Source organism: Notechis scutatus, chromosome 1, assembly GCF_049901735.1.
Source record: "Notechis scutatus isolate UNSWTSFEM ecotype Mainland chromosome 1, rNotScu1.2, whole genome shotgun sequence".
In the NCBI taxonomy this organism is placed as follows: Eukaryota; Metazoa; Chordata; class Lepidosauria; order Squamata; family Elapidae; genus Notechis; species Notechis scutatus.
This window is the reverse complement of record NC_142009.1, coordinates 72700378-72719266: the sequence shown is the minus strand read 5'-3', so window position 1 is coordinate 72719266 and position 18889 is coordinate 72700378. Positions and strand designations below refer to the sequence as shown.

Below are 18889 nucleotides of genomic sequence, written 5' to 3'. Positions count from 1 at the left end.
CCAGATGTGTTGGACTGTAGTGCTCATCTGCAAAGATGTTGGTCATTATAGCCCGACTTACCTGGAGGATGGCAGGTCAGGGAAGTTTATCATAGCAGTAACAAGGTTTCCCTTTTTCTAAACTAGGCTAAATGGTAACTAAAATGTAAACTTGTATTTGTGGATCCTTGCAGGAGATGGTGCTTCAGTCAAAGAACATGTATTTGGCAACAATTCCTTTGTACCAAATTGATCTTAAAGCTCAAATTTAAGAAAATATAAAATAAAACCTCACAACTCTGAAACATATCTGTAACTTCATTTCAAATCCTTATTTAATCTGTTACACAATTAATTGTCAGCTTAATTTCAGTATCAAGATCTCTGACCAAGAAGTATATTCCCTTGATTTAAGACTGCATTTTAAAATTATCTATCATGTTAGGGATTATTCAAATCTTTTTTCTTCTGATGTTTGCAACAATCTGTGTTTCAAGTCATTTAACAATAATAATAATCATACTAATTAAGTGTATTTGTGCCGTATTAAGCATCACATTTTAAGATAAATAGTATTCTGACCAGTGTGTACTTAAATCATAGAATTATCAAGATTCAATCCTTGATGGGTGCTTTTTTTCAGAGTATGCAGAATCTCTATCTGCCTTTGAATTGAAGTGGTTAGATCTCAAATGTGGATAATATATTAAAATATTTTAAGAGTGATTACGTTAATTGGAATTGCTCATTCCCTCTAGCAATTAGAAAATATGTTCAAACATGTTTTCAGAGACAGTTTGAGAACTAGTGCTACTCCAAGGTATCACAAAGCACTTATCTTCTCTACAATATTATAATGAAATATTATGAATCATCTATTAATAATTTTAGGGATACTTTTGAAATATTATCAGAAATTAATCTTTAAATGAATTGGAGTCACTTAGCATAGTGAACACATTAGTTTCTATAGCACACAACAATGCATGCAGAAAGCCAGCTCAGTGTTAAACTCAGACATTGTTTGATCTCATTACAAATAACCATAAAATGCAAATAAAACACTGTATGCTGGAATGTAGAAGAGTTGCTCACATGCTTTAGAATATAACTTATAAGAAAATGTGAGTTCAAGACCTTCATTGTAAGGAATTCAGTCCTAAAACCTAAATTCTTAAATGTACTTTCCAACAAGCTTCTATCTCAAGTGTGAAAAGACCTGAGTTTTCAGTTGAAATATTTTCAGATATGATACACTCTGGAAAATGTCACTGAAAATTGGAGTAAAAATGCTCCTATCAGGAAGAATATTTATGGGGAATTGAGCTTTTAGGCTATTCTACTAAATCCAAGCATACTTAATTGCAACACATGTTTTTATAGTTGTAGCTCTTTAAAGTTATGCTTGAAAATTAAGCCATTTCTATTATTGCATTACTTTCTATTACTACTATAGTAGTACGCTGAATTTTAAAACTTCTAATTTTGTTAATATATTCCTTTTTTGTAATGGATCTGAGTTCAAAGCATTTTTGTGTATGTATTGGTATCATCAATCTGTTATGTTTGTTAAATGTTTTTGATATACAGTTTTAGAAGAAAATTGTTTTTTCACCCTGTTTTTGTTTTTATTAAGAGAGTTACTGCTACTTTTCTAAACTACTTTGTTGTAACTATTTAAGATATGCATTTCAGTCATTAAAAGACTATCGTAAGAAGATGCTCAACCCTAGAATTTGCACTCTGTTTAGGATATAGTGAGGCTTATTAAAATGAAGATCTGAATGCAGAGTTTTACCCTCTCACTGAGAATCAAAGTCTTTTGCTCCTTGTATAGTAATTATAAACAAAAGAACTCTTTGGTTTGGAATAGCTATCTATAGACTTTGGTCTCTTCTTAGCATAATGTATATGTTGCCATACCTTATAAACAATCACTTCCAGTTGTCTTACTTCATCTCAGAGAAGACAGTCGTATAAACAGATATTGTTTTAAAATGCTTAATTCATTCCATTACAAGCTCTTTCAGTGAACAGTCTATTTGTTTACTTTCACAAGGAATGATTTTTTTGTGTGTGATATGCCAGGTATTTTAAAACCAAGCAGATGACAGGGGTGTCAAACTTGCAACGACATGTCATCACATGACATATTGCAACTTCCCCCCCCCTTCACTAAAACTGGGGTGGGCATGACCAGCGTGTGACACATCCAGCCCACGGCCCGCAAGTTTGACACCCTTGCTATACAGAGAGATATTCTCTTCCCTTTCCCCTTCCCTTCCTTTGTCCTCCTCTTGCAATGCTTTTTTAAAATTCTTTTCCATTTAATCCACAATATTATGCAAACATCAAAGCAACACACATTTCAAATCATCCTGTGAAATAATATATCCTTTAATATAATCTTAATTTATCCAATAAGACACATTGTCTTTACCTTATTTCCAAAAGTTATGCAAGAAATCTGTGTGCAATTACATCTCCAAGATCTATTCCTGATTATATGAGATGTTAAATCTGCATCTAAATTACAAGAATACATCTGCGCTGTATATTCTAGATGAATTCTAGAATATTCTAGATTTACATTAAAAACTAAATCTTTTAAAATTGGAATTGACATTGTTCCTAGCAGGAATGTCTTGCTCGGATTCCTGGCCTATCTGCATGTATTTTCAAACACCTGCCCATTCCAGCTGAAGGACATTACAATCATCAAATGTTAACTTCCTAATTATCTGTTTTATCCAATTTCCTAATCGGAGTTTGTTTGGGTTATAGTTACTCATAAAATTTCTGCTGGTGACCTTGCTCTGACTCCAACAAGAAGTTTTAACTTCAATGTTTGCTGTCACTGACCTTCAAAGGTCAGACAAGAGCAGACAAGGAAGGTACTGTGTAATATGAAGAGCTCTTCAAGTTTTTATGCATTTATGAGCCATAAAACAAAATCAGGATTGATGGTCCAATCTGCAGTTACATAGATTACTGCCATAAACATTTGACATAGACCAGAGGTGGTATTCAGCAGGTTCTGACCAGTTCTGGAGAACCAGTAGTGGAAATTTTGAGTAGTTTGGAGAACCAGCAAACATCACTTCTGACTGGAGATTTTACAGTATCCTTCCCCTGCCACACCCACCAAGCCACGCCCACAGAACCGGTAGTAAAAAAAAATTTGAATCCCACCACTGACAGAGACCGTAAAAGTGTTATTTATTTATTTCTCCTTGAACATACTGTAGTGAGTATGAATAATATTTTTGAGTTTGCTTGTGTTCTCACCACAATCTTTGTTTCTGAAATGCATTTCTGAAATTGAAATGACTTACAAAATAAATAGTATGTAAAGATTTATGAACAGCTGTGCCACTATAGCATGGTGACCAGGTAGGAAAACTTGTGAAACTTATTTGCTTCATAATTCATAAAAGAAGACTCACCCCACCTATTGATGAATTGTAGTACTGTAGAAAGTCTTTAGACATGTTAAGTAAGCATTATTTCATAGGTTTCAATGGATGGGGAATCCAATATATTTTTGCTGCTGAGATGAAGGGCAAGTTGATGCCTCTCCTTCAATAGAAAGTTCCTTGGACTATAACAGTGGCAGTAGATGGTGCCTCCAACATGAGGGTGACACCTGGTGACAGCCACCCTGAGTATCCCTGCAAGAATGCATTCATCTTATTCTAATAAAGTTCACTATTTTTCACTATTTTTCTACAATCCTTTTCTATCCTAGAAACCTTTCTGTATTTAAAAAAAAAAAAGATTTAGATATCTTCCCTGGTTTATTTTGTGAACAAAATGATTGGGAGATTGTTTCAAGGTCCTTGGGAAAAATTCAAAGAATACAAATAAAAATCAAGTGAATACAAATAATAAAATAAACAAGAACATTTGAAAATAAGGAAAAAAAAATGGCCCCAGTGAGAATTCTGGGTTGATTTGATCAATGTTTCATCAGATTGTTTTATTGACTCTCCACGGTATTCTCAGCAGTCTTCTCCAGCACCAAAGTTCAAAGGAACCAATATTCTTGCTTTCTTCAGACACCTAAAGCCATTGAGGATTTTGTTCAGAGGTCTCCAAACCTGGCAACTTCAACTCCCTGAATTCTCCAGCCAGCATAGCTTGAAGTCCACAAGTCTTAAAGTTGCCAAGTTTGGGGGCCCCTGATTTGGTTAAATCTTCTTCCAGAGCCGATCAAATCATAGGCAAAAAGCTTTCCGAAATTTCATCCACTTCTTGTTCCTTTAAGTGTGGGAGGGGCGTCTCTTGGTGGGATGATGTCATTGTTCGGGATCTTGTGAACCAGGAAAAGGAAGAATGCCGAGGCACCATTTTAAACCGTGATAAATAAACCATGATAATGCGAAGTGAAAGCAACCGCTGCGGTTTTGGCCGGAAGGCGAAGTGTGCGCGCCCCAGATGCGAAGGTGAGTTAAAGTTGTCAAACATCCGGCAGCTGAGCAGAGGCAGAGGGTTAAAAGCAAAAAGATGCAGCTGAAAACGGTAGCGACTGGCTTGGAGTAAATGATCTAGTTTGGATGAGCGGATGGGAAGGCGAATCAAGTCAAGGGAAACTTTAGAAAAGAGCGTGGACCGTGCGCCATCCAGTGGAAATTAAATTCGGTTGGTCTCAGTGAATTGGAGCCCGGGATCTGCGTGAAATTAGCTGGAACTTAAAACTGACTTAAAGTAAGGCCAGCGGGGTCAGAGAAAGCAAAATTTCTAATAATTAGTTTGTTCGTTTAATAATTTATAAGAAACTAACCTGGTTTGCGTGGCTGTCATTTAGATATCGGGGCACCCATTTCTTCAAAAAAAGTATTGGTAGCAAAGGGTGAAGGTTGTGTTTCCCCCCGTTATTTGCTAATGAAGATAAAGAACGTCGATATTATTATAATAACAGAACTTCAGTGGCTGCAAGAGTGTGAAATTGCCTAGAATTGTTTTATCCATTTGCCATGGAGGCAGCTAGTGCACAACAATCCTATAGTGTAATCTGATATTATCCAGTCTCTTGAAGTTGTGTGGTTATTTTTTAAGAATGAAAATGAAAGCAGCTTGGCTGGGAAATTCACCAAAGTAGCTATTTTGTTTATTAAATACCAGAGGGGATTGTAATGTAATATTGTCATAATCCTTTAAGAGAGCCAGAAGATTTCACTGGGTTGCCTCCCTTGGCCTTGAGGCTAAAATACAGCATCACATGAGTTCCTCATGAGTTATTTTTGATAAAATCTTGTGGTAAAGAAAAAGTCTTGTGATGGTGTTTGAGTTTAGGGCAAAATGGCCTGGAGAGCTGAGTATGGGGAAGTCAATTAGCAGATATTAACCATGCCTAAAATCAAGTATTTCTAAATTATTATTTTTTATTATAATGATGAAATAGAGTAAAACCGAAACTTAAAGAAAATAGAAAGGAGTAAAAAGTGCAAGGAAAAAAGAAAGGGAAAAAATTAGGAAGTTCCTGAAAATCAACAGGGATGGAGCCAGCCTCATGTGGGAGGAGTGGTGGGAGGAGAATAAGATGGGTGCCATGCCAGAAAGGGGGCTCCTCCTGTGGAGCTGATAAGCTGATAAGAACTTGACCCCTGAATTTGAGAGTGACATTTATCTTTGTAAAGGGACTTCCAAAAATATGAATCACCAAGTGTAACTAAGAAAAGCAAAAAGCATTTGTTAATGGGGAGGGTTTTTTTCAAGTCTTCTACAAAAACAAATGATACATTCATTTGCTATATGTTACAGTCAGAAAGCAAGTGATCAAACAGTAAGACATTGATTACATGTGAGACTTGAATAATATAAACACTGATTCTAGATAATATTCCACATTTATGGGAATTTGTGGGTTACTTTACTCTTTCCAGCTGGTTCCTATCTTTCTTAAGACTTGCAAGTATATTCAAGGGATTTCAGTATATACTTTCTGTTGTGAAGTTGCTGAAAAAGGAAGTTCTTGCCTGCCAAAAGAAATGACCTAGAGAAAAGCGTGCTTTTTAAAAGTTAAAAAAGAGCTCTTGTTAAAAGAGCTAATGTCAACCTTTTAAAATACTAGTCGAAGCCTAAAGTTTGAGGCAGCACTGTGTCCTGCCAAGTGCAATTCCCTAGCAGACAGGATCCTGTATCATATGTTTTCTGATGGGGATGGGCGGAGGTGGGAAAGATGGTCCCTCAAATAACCTAATCCTATGCCACAAAAAACAACACCTTGAATTGGACTCAGAAGCAAAGTGTGACATGCAAAGAGTAAAGTGCAAAGAGCAGAGGTGTAATATTTGCTATTCTAGGAACACACATAACTGTCCCCATTTCATGCATGAAATGGCAATTAGAGAAGATATTGGGTGTGTGGAGGAAAACCATAGTGATTCTTTATAAACAAACCTGTGATCATAGTTGTAGCAGTGGTGACTTTTTCTTTGAGTTCTTTGCTGAGCTTTCGCTCGACATGCTTAAGCATGAGACAATTTAAGTTCTGGGCATTTTAAAAACATCTATTTCTGATGTTGCTTTCGAATTCTGTTTGTCAAGAGATAGCAGCCCACTGATCAAAAGGCTTAGAGTTTTAGAGGACCTATCAACTCCGTAGCTTAATATTGGAACGTTAAGTCTCCTGGAGTAGTTTACATCTGTTCTCCTCCAGATAACTTCATACTCAAAGGTTTTTCTATCATTTTCTCTTTCCAAACATTTCCTTTGTGTTTCCTTTAATGGTTCTCTCAAGGTATTTACGTATTCAGTTATGTTCAATTAAAACGTAGCTCTACACCTTTACTTTTCAGATATTGTTTGCATACAGACCCTACAAACTTCTAAAACTGAGAAGACAGAAAATGATGTCTTTGGACAATTTTCACAGGACAGTCCGGAACCCAGTGATTATCTCTTCTTCCTTGTTGACCTATTCAGTCTTTTTAAAAAGGGGGGATTTCTGAAGTGAGAGGTTGGGGAAAGAATATGAGAAGAATAAGGGCAGCAAAGCTGCAATAGAGTTTCCATGCAGAGCAGAAAAATAGACTTTGAATCCTGCCTGCTCAAATATGTTTCCCAACTGTTTGGTTTAGAATAATTTTAGGTTTCAAACCTTAATTTAGCTTTTACACTGATGACTTGTTCTACGTGGCTTATTGTAAAACTGATTTGATTATATTGATTGACTTGAAATCACATAGTTATAGTGAAGGTCCATGGCAATCCTTTCTTGCATAAAGGTTGCTGCACACAGCTACCTAACTATGCTTGCATGTCTAACTCCTTATTCTCAGCAGTTGAGTGAAAATGCATGGCTCAAGTAAGAGAAATGTTGATCTTGCATATTCATATCTCAATTTAGAGATTCTGAATCTTAGAAATTATCCTTAGAAAGAGATTGTCTGAACTAACTAAACTGGAAGAGCAAGCTAATTATTTTACTATATCTAGATTTTTAAAAAATCAAACATTGTGAAAAAATGATTTTTCCCTTTAAGTTGCAAGACTAGAAATTACATACCTCTTTTTAAAATAGGTTGTTCCATATGCTGGGACCTTAATTGATGGTCTTTCGCCTGGAGATCTTGTAATAATACATGGATTTGTTCCTGAAGATTCAGAGAGGTAAAATTAAAAATATATGTTTTATTAAAAGCTATTGTATAAGGTTATTGAGGGCAAGCACCGTATCTATTCATTTATTGAAATGGTTCGGTCTTTCTTTTGAGAAATTAAAGCTTTTGAGGAATGTTAAACTTTCCCTACAATAATGATTGTTAGTTGATATTAGATCACAAATTTGCTGGTGAAAGTGTTTACATTATTTTGTTAAACCTGTCCACAAACTTATACTTGCGTGGATAAAGTAATTGATTTTAGTACTGCATGCAAGAGACCATCTTATACCGTTTAATAAGAAATACAAATATGAAATGAGAAAATGTTTCTAAGTTATGCCTACATATGTAATATTAGCTAGAGTTATGACACTGTCCTATAGAATGGCCATAGCCATGAGTGTGTTATTTTAGGGATATCCGTGGTCCTATAAGAAAACTGTCCACATGTTGGAAATCATATCAGAAGTTAGAAACAATGCTTCTAAATCCTATATATTGTTCTTTGAAGATGTCATCATGAGTCTGGGCAGGCTACAGAATGAATCTTCCTATTGATCCTGCTCAAAATTCTAAGTTCATATAACAGATGGAATATGGAGACAACAGCTTGAATGTTCCCCATTTCTAGAGATTGTTTGCTGCTTCAGCAAGGACTGCATTGACTCCAGTGTGTTTGACTTTACTAGGTTCCAGGTAGACTTTCAGTGTGGCAACAGTACAAAACCTCGTGCGGATGTAGCCTTTCATTTCAACCCTCGTTTCAAAAGATCCGGTTGCCTAGTTTGCAATACTTTGCAGAATGAAAGATGGGGTACAGAAGAGATCACGTATGAGATGCCTTTCGAAAAAACAAAACCTTTTGAGATAGTTTTTATGGTTCGCCATGATAAGTTCCAGGTAAACTGCTAGGATTTAATTATTTAATCAGCCAGTTAGCAATACTAGTTCAATAAGTCCTGTACAACCACATACTGTGCTCCCATTAGTTTCAACAGGTTAAATTTAAGTTTAGGCTTAAGTTACTTTGATTTCACTGGGAGTACTAACTACTTAATTATTTCTAAATTTTATTTTTTGGTTAGATACTTTCTGGGTCAGTGCTATTAATATTGTATTTATTTAGCTTATATATCCCACATGTTGGCTTTTTAATAACTTGCAAGATACTTAATCAAAACATTCAAGTAAATTTAACCCAATGTAATTGAAACCTAATTAGATAGCTGCTATCAACAAAACAGCAAAAACAAAACTATGCATCCAACCCCACAACTCTGCAATCAAATCCCAACATGAAAGACATTTTTGCCTGTTGGTGGAAGGAGAAAATGTCTCTTATACTGTTCTTTAAAGTTTGAACGGATGTGGTGGTAGTTATAAGTAAAATAGGTAGAGATCGTGGTGTAAACTTCAGAAAGCGTTTTTCAGGAGAACAGCATATAGCACTTAGCACTTATATACTGCTTTACAGTGCTTTACAGCCCTCTCTAACTGGCTTACAGAATCAGCATATTGCCCCCAACAATTTGGGCCCTCATTTTACCCAGGATGGAAGGCTAAGTCAACCTTGAGCCTGGTGAGATTTGAACTGCCAAATTGCACCCATGTTGTAAGAACAATGTATTCAGAATGAATGGGATTCTTGAGTATGACTTCTAGATGCAGGTGGATAGGAACAAAGGGTTTTTTCTTCCCTGTACGTACCTACTCCTCCTATCTTGCCCTACTGATTGATGTGTTAAATAATGCTGTTCCTAATACGCCAGAGGTGGTCTTAATGCAAGACTGGGCAAGATTCAACCCAGTGGATAGTTGGCATTTTATTAGCACCTTGAAATCTAATCATTGGAGAAACTAGGGACTGGCAGGCTGCATGTGGCTCCAGCCTTCCAGCTGTGATCTCAAGAGCCTCTCAGAGATAACAAACATTTCAGAAAATGGGTGCTTCAAGTCTTGCAAAGGCAAGTGAGTATTTCAATATTTGCAGAGATATAAAGGGACCCCACCCAAAAAGTTGGAATCCCCTCAAGAGTTGGATTGACCTTTCCCCCCCCACATTGTCAGAGGTTTTGCTGTATTGGCCTTACAGTCATCAATTATTTCTATTATCCTGTCATGCTAAAAATAGATTTGAAAAGTTTGGCCAAACTACTGCATTGTTATTGTAGAATCACAAGCCACACCCATTGTGGCCTTCGTGTTGATCAGAAGAAATGAATTGTAACCTTCAGACAAAAGGTTTGCTTATCTTGGCTTTAAATCATAGTTTGCTAATTATGGTTTAGCTATAGCTAAATTACCATCAAAAATAAAAGGCTACTTTTTATAAAATGCCTTAAGACATGTTTGATTAATTTAAAAAGAATTTGTTATCTAAACAAATGTTTCTTACACAGAATCAGTGCTTTTGTATAAAATACTCAAATTTTAGTTTGGCTGTTTTTTACAGGTGTCAGTTAACAAAAAGCATGTGTTGCTGTATAAACATAGGATTAATCTGGAAAAAATTGACACTCTTGCAGTATCTGGAAAAGTGAAAGTTACATTGGTTGGATTTGTTTCCAACAAGGTGAGCTATTACAAGATACTGTCTTTTACTTTGGCATTGCTCTAAGTATAAAATATTTATTCTACTTCTTAAACATTCTGTTGGTATGCAAGGTATTAATTCATGATGTGAATAGAATGGATTGAACCATTTGCTTCATAAACAGAATTATGAATTGGAACATGCAATTTGTCCACACATTCAGTATAAGGAGCCGTCTTGATCTAAAAGATCAAATTGCAGCAATAGCATATAAAAGCATTTATGAAGAAATTAACAACACTTTGTCAACTTGTAAAACATTTTGTATACACGTTTTATAGTTGACAACAGAAAGAAGGGGGGGGGGGAGTTTCAAAGAGCAGGCAGCAGTGTGGAATCAAAAGTACATTCCATTCATATTTTCTTCAAAGACTGATTAGATGACCGAAGCTTCTGCCGTTGAAAAAATCTAATTGGAGAGCATGATTGATGACTCTTGGCTATGGACATTTTTCGTTGGATGACATATTTTATTTTATATTTTTATATACAATTGGGCAAAGTACAGGTAGTCCTCGACTTTTGACCATAATTTAGCCCAAAGTTTCTGTTGCCACGCAAGATATTTGTTAAGTGAGTTTTGCCCCATCTTTCTTGCTATAGCTGTTAAGTGAATCACTGCAGTTGGTAAGTTAGTAACCAGTTTTTAAATGAATCCGTCTGTCCCCTTGACTTTGGTTGTCAGAAGGTTGCAACATGGGATCACATGACTCTGGGACACTGCAACTGTCATAAATATGAATCAGTTGCCAAGTGTCTGAATTTTAATCACATGAACATTTAGATGTTGCATTGGTTGTAAGTGGCAAAAATGGTCATAAGTCACTTTTTTTCAGTGCCATTGTAACTTTGAACAGTCACTAAACTCATGTTGCAAGTCGAGGACTACCGGTACCTGTAATAAGTTTCACACTGAAGGCTTTTGTTTGCCTCTTAAGCAGCTCAGAATCGCAAGCGGGCTAGGCAAACAACCAGTACTAGCACATTCCTTTCAATGAATTCCTCATTGGATACCTGTTTATTCTTCTTGCAATTTGTTCTTCTCCAGTGAATGTAAACAAACATTTATTTCCTCCTTGCTAATTATTCTAGCAACAGGGTGAGAATTCCAAAGAGCAGAGGAGAGGGGGGGAAAAAGAGCTATAAGATTTGGTCTTTTATCCAGCTTCCTCATGAATTGAGTTCTGGAAACCTTCCCTGTTGCTTGGGCTCACCAGGCTATTAAGAGTTGTATCCTTCTGACTCTTTGAAGCAAAAGAAAGCTGAAGTAAAATCACAAGCACAGTTGTGGTCTTGTGATTTTCACTTAGCAACCACTTTGTTTAATAACCGAGTCTCTGGAACAAGTTGTGATTGCTGAACAAGGACTACTCAGATATAAATTCAAATAATATTACTATTAATATTATTGTTAGTATAGTATATTATACTAATATTCAGACATCACAATTCATGTCAGTATTTTTTATTTAATTATATTTCTTATGTTGATCAAGATTCTCAAGCATCCGTAAACAGGGGAAATGTATTCTTTAAGTTTACAATCCTGTTCTCTTATTTTATATTTAAGATTGTCTCTTTTTCTATACAGGAAGATGTACCTGATACCTCACAGTTTGTAAGTATCTTTCTAAATACAAACTGCTAGAATGTGTTACCTTACCACAGTGGCTCCCAACCTTTTGGGCACCAGGGACTAGTTCTGTGGAGAAAGGTTTTTCCCGCAGACTGAAGGGAGCGTGGTTTTTTGTGCTGCCTACATCCCGCAGTTGAGGCCTCACTTGTTTGCACAGCTTGATTTCTGGCATGCTGTGGCCCAGTGCCCAGTCCATGGACTGAGGGCTGGGGACCCCCGTGTTACAGAATGAAAATGAACATAAGAGGACATGAACTTTTCTTTATCTCAATGTAAACTTTTTCCTTACAAATATATTTGCACACGGGAGTGACCAGGGCATAGCTGATTTATGATTTGTCATCCCTCTGACATGACTCAGTGACTGGATTCAAAATTCTGCTAAGCCATGGTTTATTGAATAACTCCTACTACATGCTGTATAAACCAAACAAGTGCTGGTTTAGCAAACAGCAATGGCAGCATTCCAATTGTCCTTCAGGGCAATTTCTTTTGATAATTTTCTGCAGTTGCCATTTGCAATGGCCACATCGGAGTTTCTTGAAATAAATACTGTACATAGAATTGTGACCTCAAAGATTATCAAGTTATCTGCTTGATGAAGAGTCTGTTAAAGCAGTTCAGACAGATAGCTCTCTCTCTGTTTGAAGTGCTCCAAGGGGCTTCTATTTCCTGAGTAACAGTTCTTCCCATTGGTTTATTCGCCCTAACATCTAACCTCAATCAGTTTCCCTGTAGTTTCGACCCAGTGATTTGATCCTGCTTTACAAGGCAATAGAGAACAAATTTATTCTCTCCTTTATACTGTATAATAGCCTTTTAGATAGACTGCTATCTTATTTTCCCTTAGTCTTCCTTTCTGTATGCTAAACATATGCAGTTCCTTTCATCCTTGCAGGTAGCACTTGGTTTTCAGTTCCCTCACCTTTTTGAGGCAAAATGGCTTTAGCAACAGACGTACTGGAAAGAGATAGATGGAAGAAGGACATATGAAAAATTAAAAAGTAACATCTTAAAAGCTCTGAATTGAGGAGGAACATTGACACCCCCCCTTATGTTTAATAGTTGTATCTATCACATGAAAAATGTACAATACAGAAACATTGGGAATTGATGGTTGTCCTGGAACATCTCTGTTTTAAAACTAAGGGAGTAAGAGAGAAAGCTTGTTGCAGCCAAATATAAAGTTTAGAATTTAGAATAACAGAGTTGGAAGGGACCTTGGAGGTCTTCTAGTCTAACCCACTGCTTAGGCAGGAAACCCTTCCACCAAAAGTAGGCTTGTTCAGATCATTTCTGAATGTGAACTGCCATAACTCTGTAAAGGAGTAATAATTGTGAATAATCACTTGTTTTTAATTTTTTCCCTTAATTATTATTGCCTTGTCTTTAATTATTATATGCCTCGAGTGATATGTAAGTACCAGAAAACTCAGATACATGATATATATAATCTATAGTTTATTAATTTTTGGCATAGGTAACTCTGGGCCTGATTATATTTTCAGGTAATTCCTTATTCAACGAAACTTAATTATTCTGTTGAGCCTGGACGAACAATTATTGTTAAAGGAGAAGTTAAAGAAAAAGCAAATGGGTTAGTACATTTGGAATACTGCATTATTTGTAACAGTGAATATTTTACATGCTGGTATTATTTCAGTGGAGGCCTTTGTAATTTATCCCTAAACTTCTAGAGAAAAACCTTACCGAGTTCATAAAGAAACCCTACCACTCCCTATATGTATGTCTTTAACCTAAAACCATGCAATTAATATCACACCCAGATTTGCAATATTAGAGGATGTCCACAAACATCTACTTATCTGGAGGACAGTTTTACTGTGATTTTGCTAAATGATAAATTTTCCCCACATCAGTCAAGATCTTGTTCTCCATACTGTTTGTATTTGCCTGACCCAGATATTAGATATGTTGGTTATCCTTAACTTTAGATATGTAAAGCCTTTAATAAATTTGCTTCTTCCCCTCCGTCCACCAATTGATTCAATAATAGTTCTCTCTTAGGAATGATTTTTGGGTCTAGTGTAGATATGTGTGCCTGAGGGATACTGTACTAGCCTTCTGTCATCTGTTCAACATAATTCCCACCTGCCAACTGTTTAAAACAGACATGTATTCACTGTAATGTCTTACACTGCAATGTCTTAGAGCATAGTTCTAAGTCGTTATGCCCCCAGCTTGCATGGAAACTTAACAAGTGTTGTTATCTCTTTTTTATTTTTATTTTATTTTTTATTTTATTTTTTATTCTTAAGAGTTTAGAGTATAAGAGCTGGCAAGTGTGTGCGTGGGAGGGGAAAGTTTCTGCTTTAGCTCTTCTCACTCATCTTTTTGATACATGTCCTCCGTGTGTAGAGGACATTTGTAAGAGATTCTCTGCTCCAGAACAATGATGTAGATTCTATTACACAGAAACATTTAAGGTGGATCAGTCAAAGGTGTAATAAGTGGCAGACCACCAATATTTTACATTGATAACACTTAATATTATTAACCTACTTTGATGTATTGCAATAAAATAGGGAAATAATAGGGGAAAAAAGGGTTATTATCTGGCAGGGAAGTGTTTATTGCCTACTCTATCAACCTATATTCTGAATCAAAGGCAGGAAGATTTCTATAAAATAGTTGAATTGTGGACCGATTGGTGGCTGTGATTTTTGTCATAACAAGACTTGAGCTACGGGTCTCCAACATTGAGGCAATCTATTCATCAAGACTAGGAGTGAAGCTTCAATTTGAAAGTGAGTTAAATGTTACCAGCAAAGTGATAGTGAAGATTGACATGAAATGGAATGTTGGCAGGAGAGATGAAAATACAATTCAATCCTGGGTGAAGGCATGAATGAACTTGGAAGGAGAACTAATGAGAGCTTCACAGCTGAACATAATAGAGGCCACTTAGTTGGAGGAAGGCTAAGGCTACGTAACTGATGTCACAATTTTTATTTTCAGCTTTACAATTAACCTTAAGCCGAGTGAGTCAAGTGATATTGCTCTTCATTTGAATCCCCGAATAAAAGATAATGTTTTTGTGAGAAATTCTTACCTGTTCAATAGTTGGGGAGAAGAGGAAACATCTATTGCTCATTTTCCTTTCAGCCCAGGAATGTATTTTGAGGTAGGAACGAAACAAGATTACTGGACTGTATATTGCCTATTAATGTTTTAGATTTTAACCGAAACTATTTATTTATGTCTACTGTATGCCAAGTCACAATGCTGGAGTTGAATGGCCATATAAATAAATAAATGGCATTAATAATTCACACATTTATGAATTATTTGTGATAAAGGGTAAAGGAGGAGGGGAAAAATACTATGAAATGTATGGAAAAACATATATTTGGACCATGAAATGTACGGAAAACTATACATGTGGACTTCAACTTCCAAATTCCTGAGTCAGGATAGCTAGCTCAGGAATTCTGGGAATTAAATACACCTATATTAGATGGTCAGTTATAGCTCTTGGATGTACATAAATTGGTAACTATCTAAAAACAAGATGATATTCAGACGTTTGCATTACATGTTCTTTTTTTTCAAGATTTGAAGGTTTGGCAAGCTACTGGATGCAACAGAAAAAATAGAATATGGTGCAAAAGTTCATTTATTTCAGTAATGCAACTTAAAAGGTGAACCTAATATATGAGATAGACTCATTACATGCAAAGCAAGATAGCTCAAGACGTGATGTGTCATAATTGAGATGATAATGGCTTACAGCTCATGAAAACTGCAAATCCACAATCTCATGGTTCTATGTACCATTCCTTGTTTTATTGATTGCATGCAATATTCTAATTTTGAGATTGTGGATTTGTGGTTTTCATGAGCTGTAAGCCATAATCATCACAATTATGACAAATCACGGCTTGAACTACCTTGTTTTGCATGTAATGAGTCTATCTCATATATTAGTTTCACCTTTTAAGTTGCATTACTGAAATAAATGAACTTTTGCACCATACTCTAATTTTTTGAGTTTCACCTGTATTTGTAGCTTCAGTTTTGCAACTCAATGTGTTGTAGACAAACAAGTTTTATGGATACATTTAGAAAATTGATTTAAACACTAAATTGTTCAAGGGATATAGTGAAGTAGACTGCTTGATTTGATAAAGGATTCCTGAAAGGTCAATCTTAATTTAATGGCATTACATTGCATTTGTATTCTTTCCTTTCCAAAGTCTTGAAGCGCCCTATAAGTTGTCTCAAATGTGTTTTTGAGGAGGCAACTGGACTTTGTTTTTTCTTTTGAAGATGTTGCACTTCTCATCCAAAAAACTTCTTCAGTTTTGACAAGATAGTGGGGAGTTCTTCAGCTTCTGTCAGAGCTGAAGAAGCTTCTTGGATGAGAAGCTAAATGTATTCAAAAGAAAAAAAAAGAAAGTCCAGTTGCCTCCTGAAAAAGCACCTTTGGGACAACCATCACCTGGTTGACTGAGAATCTCTACAGACTTTTTGCCCCATAAGTTGATTCTATTGCTATTGACATTATCCTTCTGAATTTCAGCTGATAATTTTCTGCAAAGATCATCAATATAATGTTGCTATCAATGGCATGCATATCCTAGAGTACAAACATCGATTTAAGCAGCTTGACAAGATCCGTATACTGGAAGTCTTCGGGGATATTCAACTCCTAGATGTGAGATGTTGGTAATTGTGCAGTTCCTGTATTTTATTAATTGCTTGCAGAGAATCATCTTGATGTAACAAAAAAGAAGATTGCAGAAATTTCTCTGTATGTGATCGCTTAAATTAACTGAAGTACTATATTTAATAACTAACCATAAAATGGTCTAAAAATTTATAGTTTACTAACTAATGACATTGTGCCTAGATGTAAATGACATATATGAAGAACATTGCCTGCTTTTACAGTATTCTAGTGTTCATAGTGAATGGCTTGATTCTCAAGGTGTACACCCATTAGATTTTTATAAAGCTCATGAAATTTATGATTAATACTATTATCCTTGAAATATTCTGATGTTACAGCTGAAAAATACTCTTAGAAGCACCAGTATTAAGTTGCAATCCAGTATACACATAATTGGAAAGAAACTACACTGAACTCAATAAGGATTGCCTCATCAGTGTTCAGTAAAATTAGTAGGCTTCCACCTATTTCTGTGCAAAATATATAACATGTTTACATTAAGATTGTTTACCTAGGCAGCGGTTTTTGTATCTCAATCTACTGCCTAGCATTTTTTAAAATCTATGTTCTCAAAAATATCTGTAAACAGTTCTGATATGTTCAGAATCAATTATAATTTTCTGCTGAGCTTTATGGAGAATGTATGATTTTCCAATCTATAATTAAAATTCTGAAAGTGCAAGCAATGTGGAATCTTCTATTAAACTGTAATTATATCCTTAAAGTGCTTTGGTATGAATAATAGGAAGAACTGAGGGCCAAGATGAAATCAAGTTCTTCAACTAGGACAGTATGAGTTTCTAGATGGGGAAATAAAAGGGTTGAATTTGTTCCCTCAGTTCTAAATCAACGTATACAGTAGATGTGATAAAAGTTTTCTATGTGGCCCAGAGAAGTGATAAGAAATTAAACTTAATTCAGCATAGTAAGTGTAATGCAACCTTTTAAAAACTGCATTAAAAAAGTAAATGTAGAGAAGTTAACATTTAAAAATTTGTTCCTTTTTAATTAAAATCTAAATAGTCTTTTAACATAAATATTGAACAAAATGGTCAAATATATTTGTGAAAGTATACATAAAACAAAGAGTGAGAAAAAGATTGTGTTCTCTTGGTCCTTACAAGTCTTCACCTCTAAACCCAGAAGAGCTGGTGGGATGGGATTAAAAGTAGCTCTGGAGTGGTTCCCCAAGAATAATTTCAAGCTGCTGAATGGTCTTTTGGCACTGATGCTCCACTTCTTCACATTCATCTGCCAAGAAGGCAAAAAGAAATAAAACAATTTAGGGGTCTCTCAATCTGCATCTTCTCTCTCCTACCTTCCAGAGATTTTTTTAGCTGGTTTTCAATTGTTTGGATATTATTATTTTCAAAGGTACCTTTCCTCTCATGAGGAAACTCACACCTTTTCAAATAGATGTCTTAAAATGTATATATCATTGCTATTATGTATTAATCTTAAAATTAAATTTGGAAAAGATTGGGAAACTCCAAGGAAACTTTCCCAGTAGGTTCCAAAGGAAGTGTTCTCAGAAAAAGCAATGACCAGCACCATATTGCAAGGCGTATAAGCTGTAAACTGATTAGTAGTAAAACTACTAATGAAGATGTTAGCTCTGCCCAAGGAAGGAATCCATTTTCTCAGGTTGCAGAAAATAACTTTATAAATAGCTGGGGTTCAATCAATGCTTAATTATCAATTTTAATTTTAGAGATTCCCTATTCTAGCTATTGAACCAACTCAGTACATAGATACACTATGTGTGTGTGTGTGTGTGTGTGTGTACACCAAACAAAACATAAGCCACCTAGACTATTCATTATATAAATTACATTTAATGCTTGAATTAATTCCATTTTCTTTTAAACCCTTACTTGTTTGACACATGACTTTTGAACATAAATACTGTGACATTTTCTTGGAAATAAACTAAAATGCACTGTGATTGACTTGGATTTTGATACATCCTGTACATTTATGCTGAAAACTCGCCATGGAGAGTTTTCCTTATGAGTGAGAGAAATATATATCCTTCAATGAAACTGTTCTTAACTATCTTAGACCCAAGGCTATAAGTGCTCATAGGACCTAAGAATATAGTTTAGTGGGTGGTACCATGCAGCCTGAAGTCCAGGAGTTTTCTATAGAGACAGGATAATTTGTCCCTAAGGTGGAACTGCAGGACAGCCATGCTTTATTAGAAGTAGTTTTATTGAGGAAAAAGTAATTGGATGCAAGAACAATAAGCAATACATTACCTTCCATAAGCTCGGCTAAGAAAGGAATGGATTCTGGTAGTAGCACCATATAATTCTCTCTTATTTTTTCGGCAAGCTCTAACAAAGCCAACAAAGCCGCAAATCGAACCTAAACCAAAAAGA

At 35.6% G+C, this 18889-nt stretch overlaps 2 protein-coding genes across 8 annotated transcripts in view; one reads left to right on the top strand and one right to left on the bottom strand.

Annotated features, from left to right (window-relative positions):
- Positions 1 to 4296: 4296 nt before the first annotated feature.
- LGALS8 (galectin 8) lies at positions 4297 to 17190 on the top strand. Of its 7 annotated transcripts, none has more exons than XM_087967554.1 (10): positions 4297 to 4424; positions 6529 to 6658; positions 6780 to 6872; positions 7505 to 7593; positions 8276 to 8486; positions 10039 to 10158; positions 11771 to 11797; positions 13324 to 13412; positions 14795 to 14960; positions 16359 to 17190. In XM_087967554.1, exons 3-10 carry the CDS (start codon positions 6831 to 6833, stop codon positions 16506 to 16508), a joined length of 894 nt encoding a protein of 297 aa, XP_087823680.1. In that variant the 5' UTR covers positions 4297 to 4424; positions 6529 to 6658; positions 6780 to 6830; the 3' UTR covers positions 16509 to 17190. The 7 variants fall into 7 exon arrangements, with proteins under 7 accessions (XP_087823680.1, XP_026525204.2, XP_087823686.1 ...); XM_087967560.1 differs by having other exon boundaries at positions 4415 to 4500; XM_087967567.1 differs by lacking the exon at positions 4297 to 4424 and adding an exon at positions 4442 to 4620.
- Positions 17191 to 17487: 297 nt separating this feature from the next.
- Positions 17488 to 18889, bottom strand: part of HEATR1 (HEAT repeat containing 1) — a 43881-nt gene continuing 42479 nt past the window's right edge. Inside the window, exons 44-45 of the mRNA XM_026669415.2 lie at positions 18767 to 18875; positions 17488 to 17759 (exon numbers count right to left, since the gene is read on the bottom strand). Coding sequence (XP_026525200.2) covers positions 17671 to 17759; positions 18767 to 18875 — 198 coding nt within the window. The 3' untranslated portion in view covers positions 17488 to 17670. The remainder of the gene's footprint in view (positions 17760 to 18766; positions 18876 to 18889) is intronic.

Excerpts from the sequence above, each read along its gene's own strand:
- LGALS8 (XM_087967543.1), top strand. Across the intron at positions 6,873-7,504 it reads ACAGGACAGTCCGGAACCCA|GTTGTTCCATATGCTGGGAC; the intron begins GTGATTATCTCT and ends TTTTTAAAATAG. Across the intron at positions 7,594-8,275 it reads GTTCCTGAAGATTCAGAGAG|GTTCCAGGTAGACTTTCAGT; the intron begins GTAAAATTAAAA and ends TGACTTTACTAG.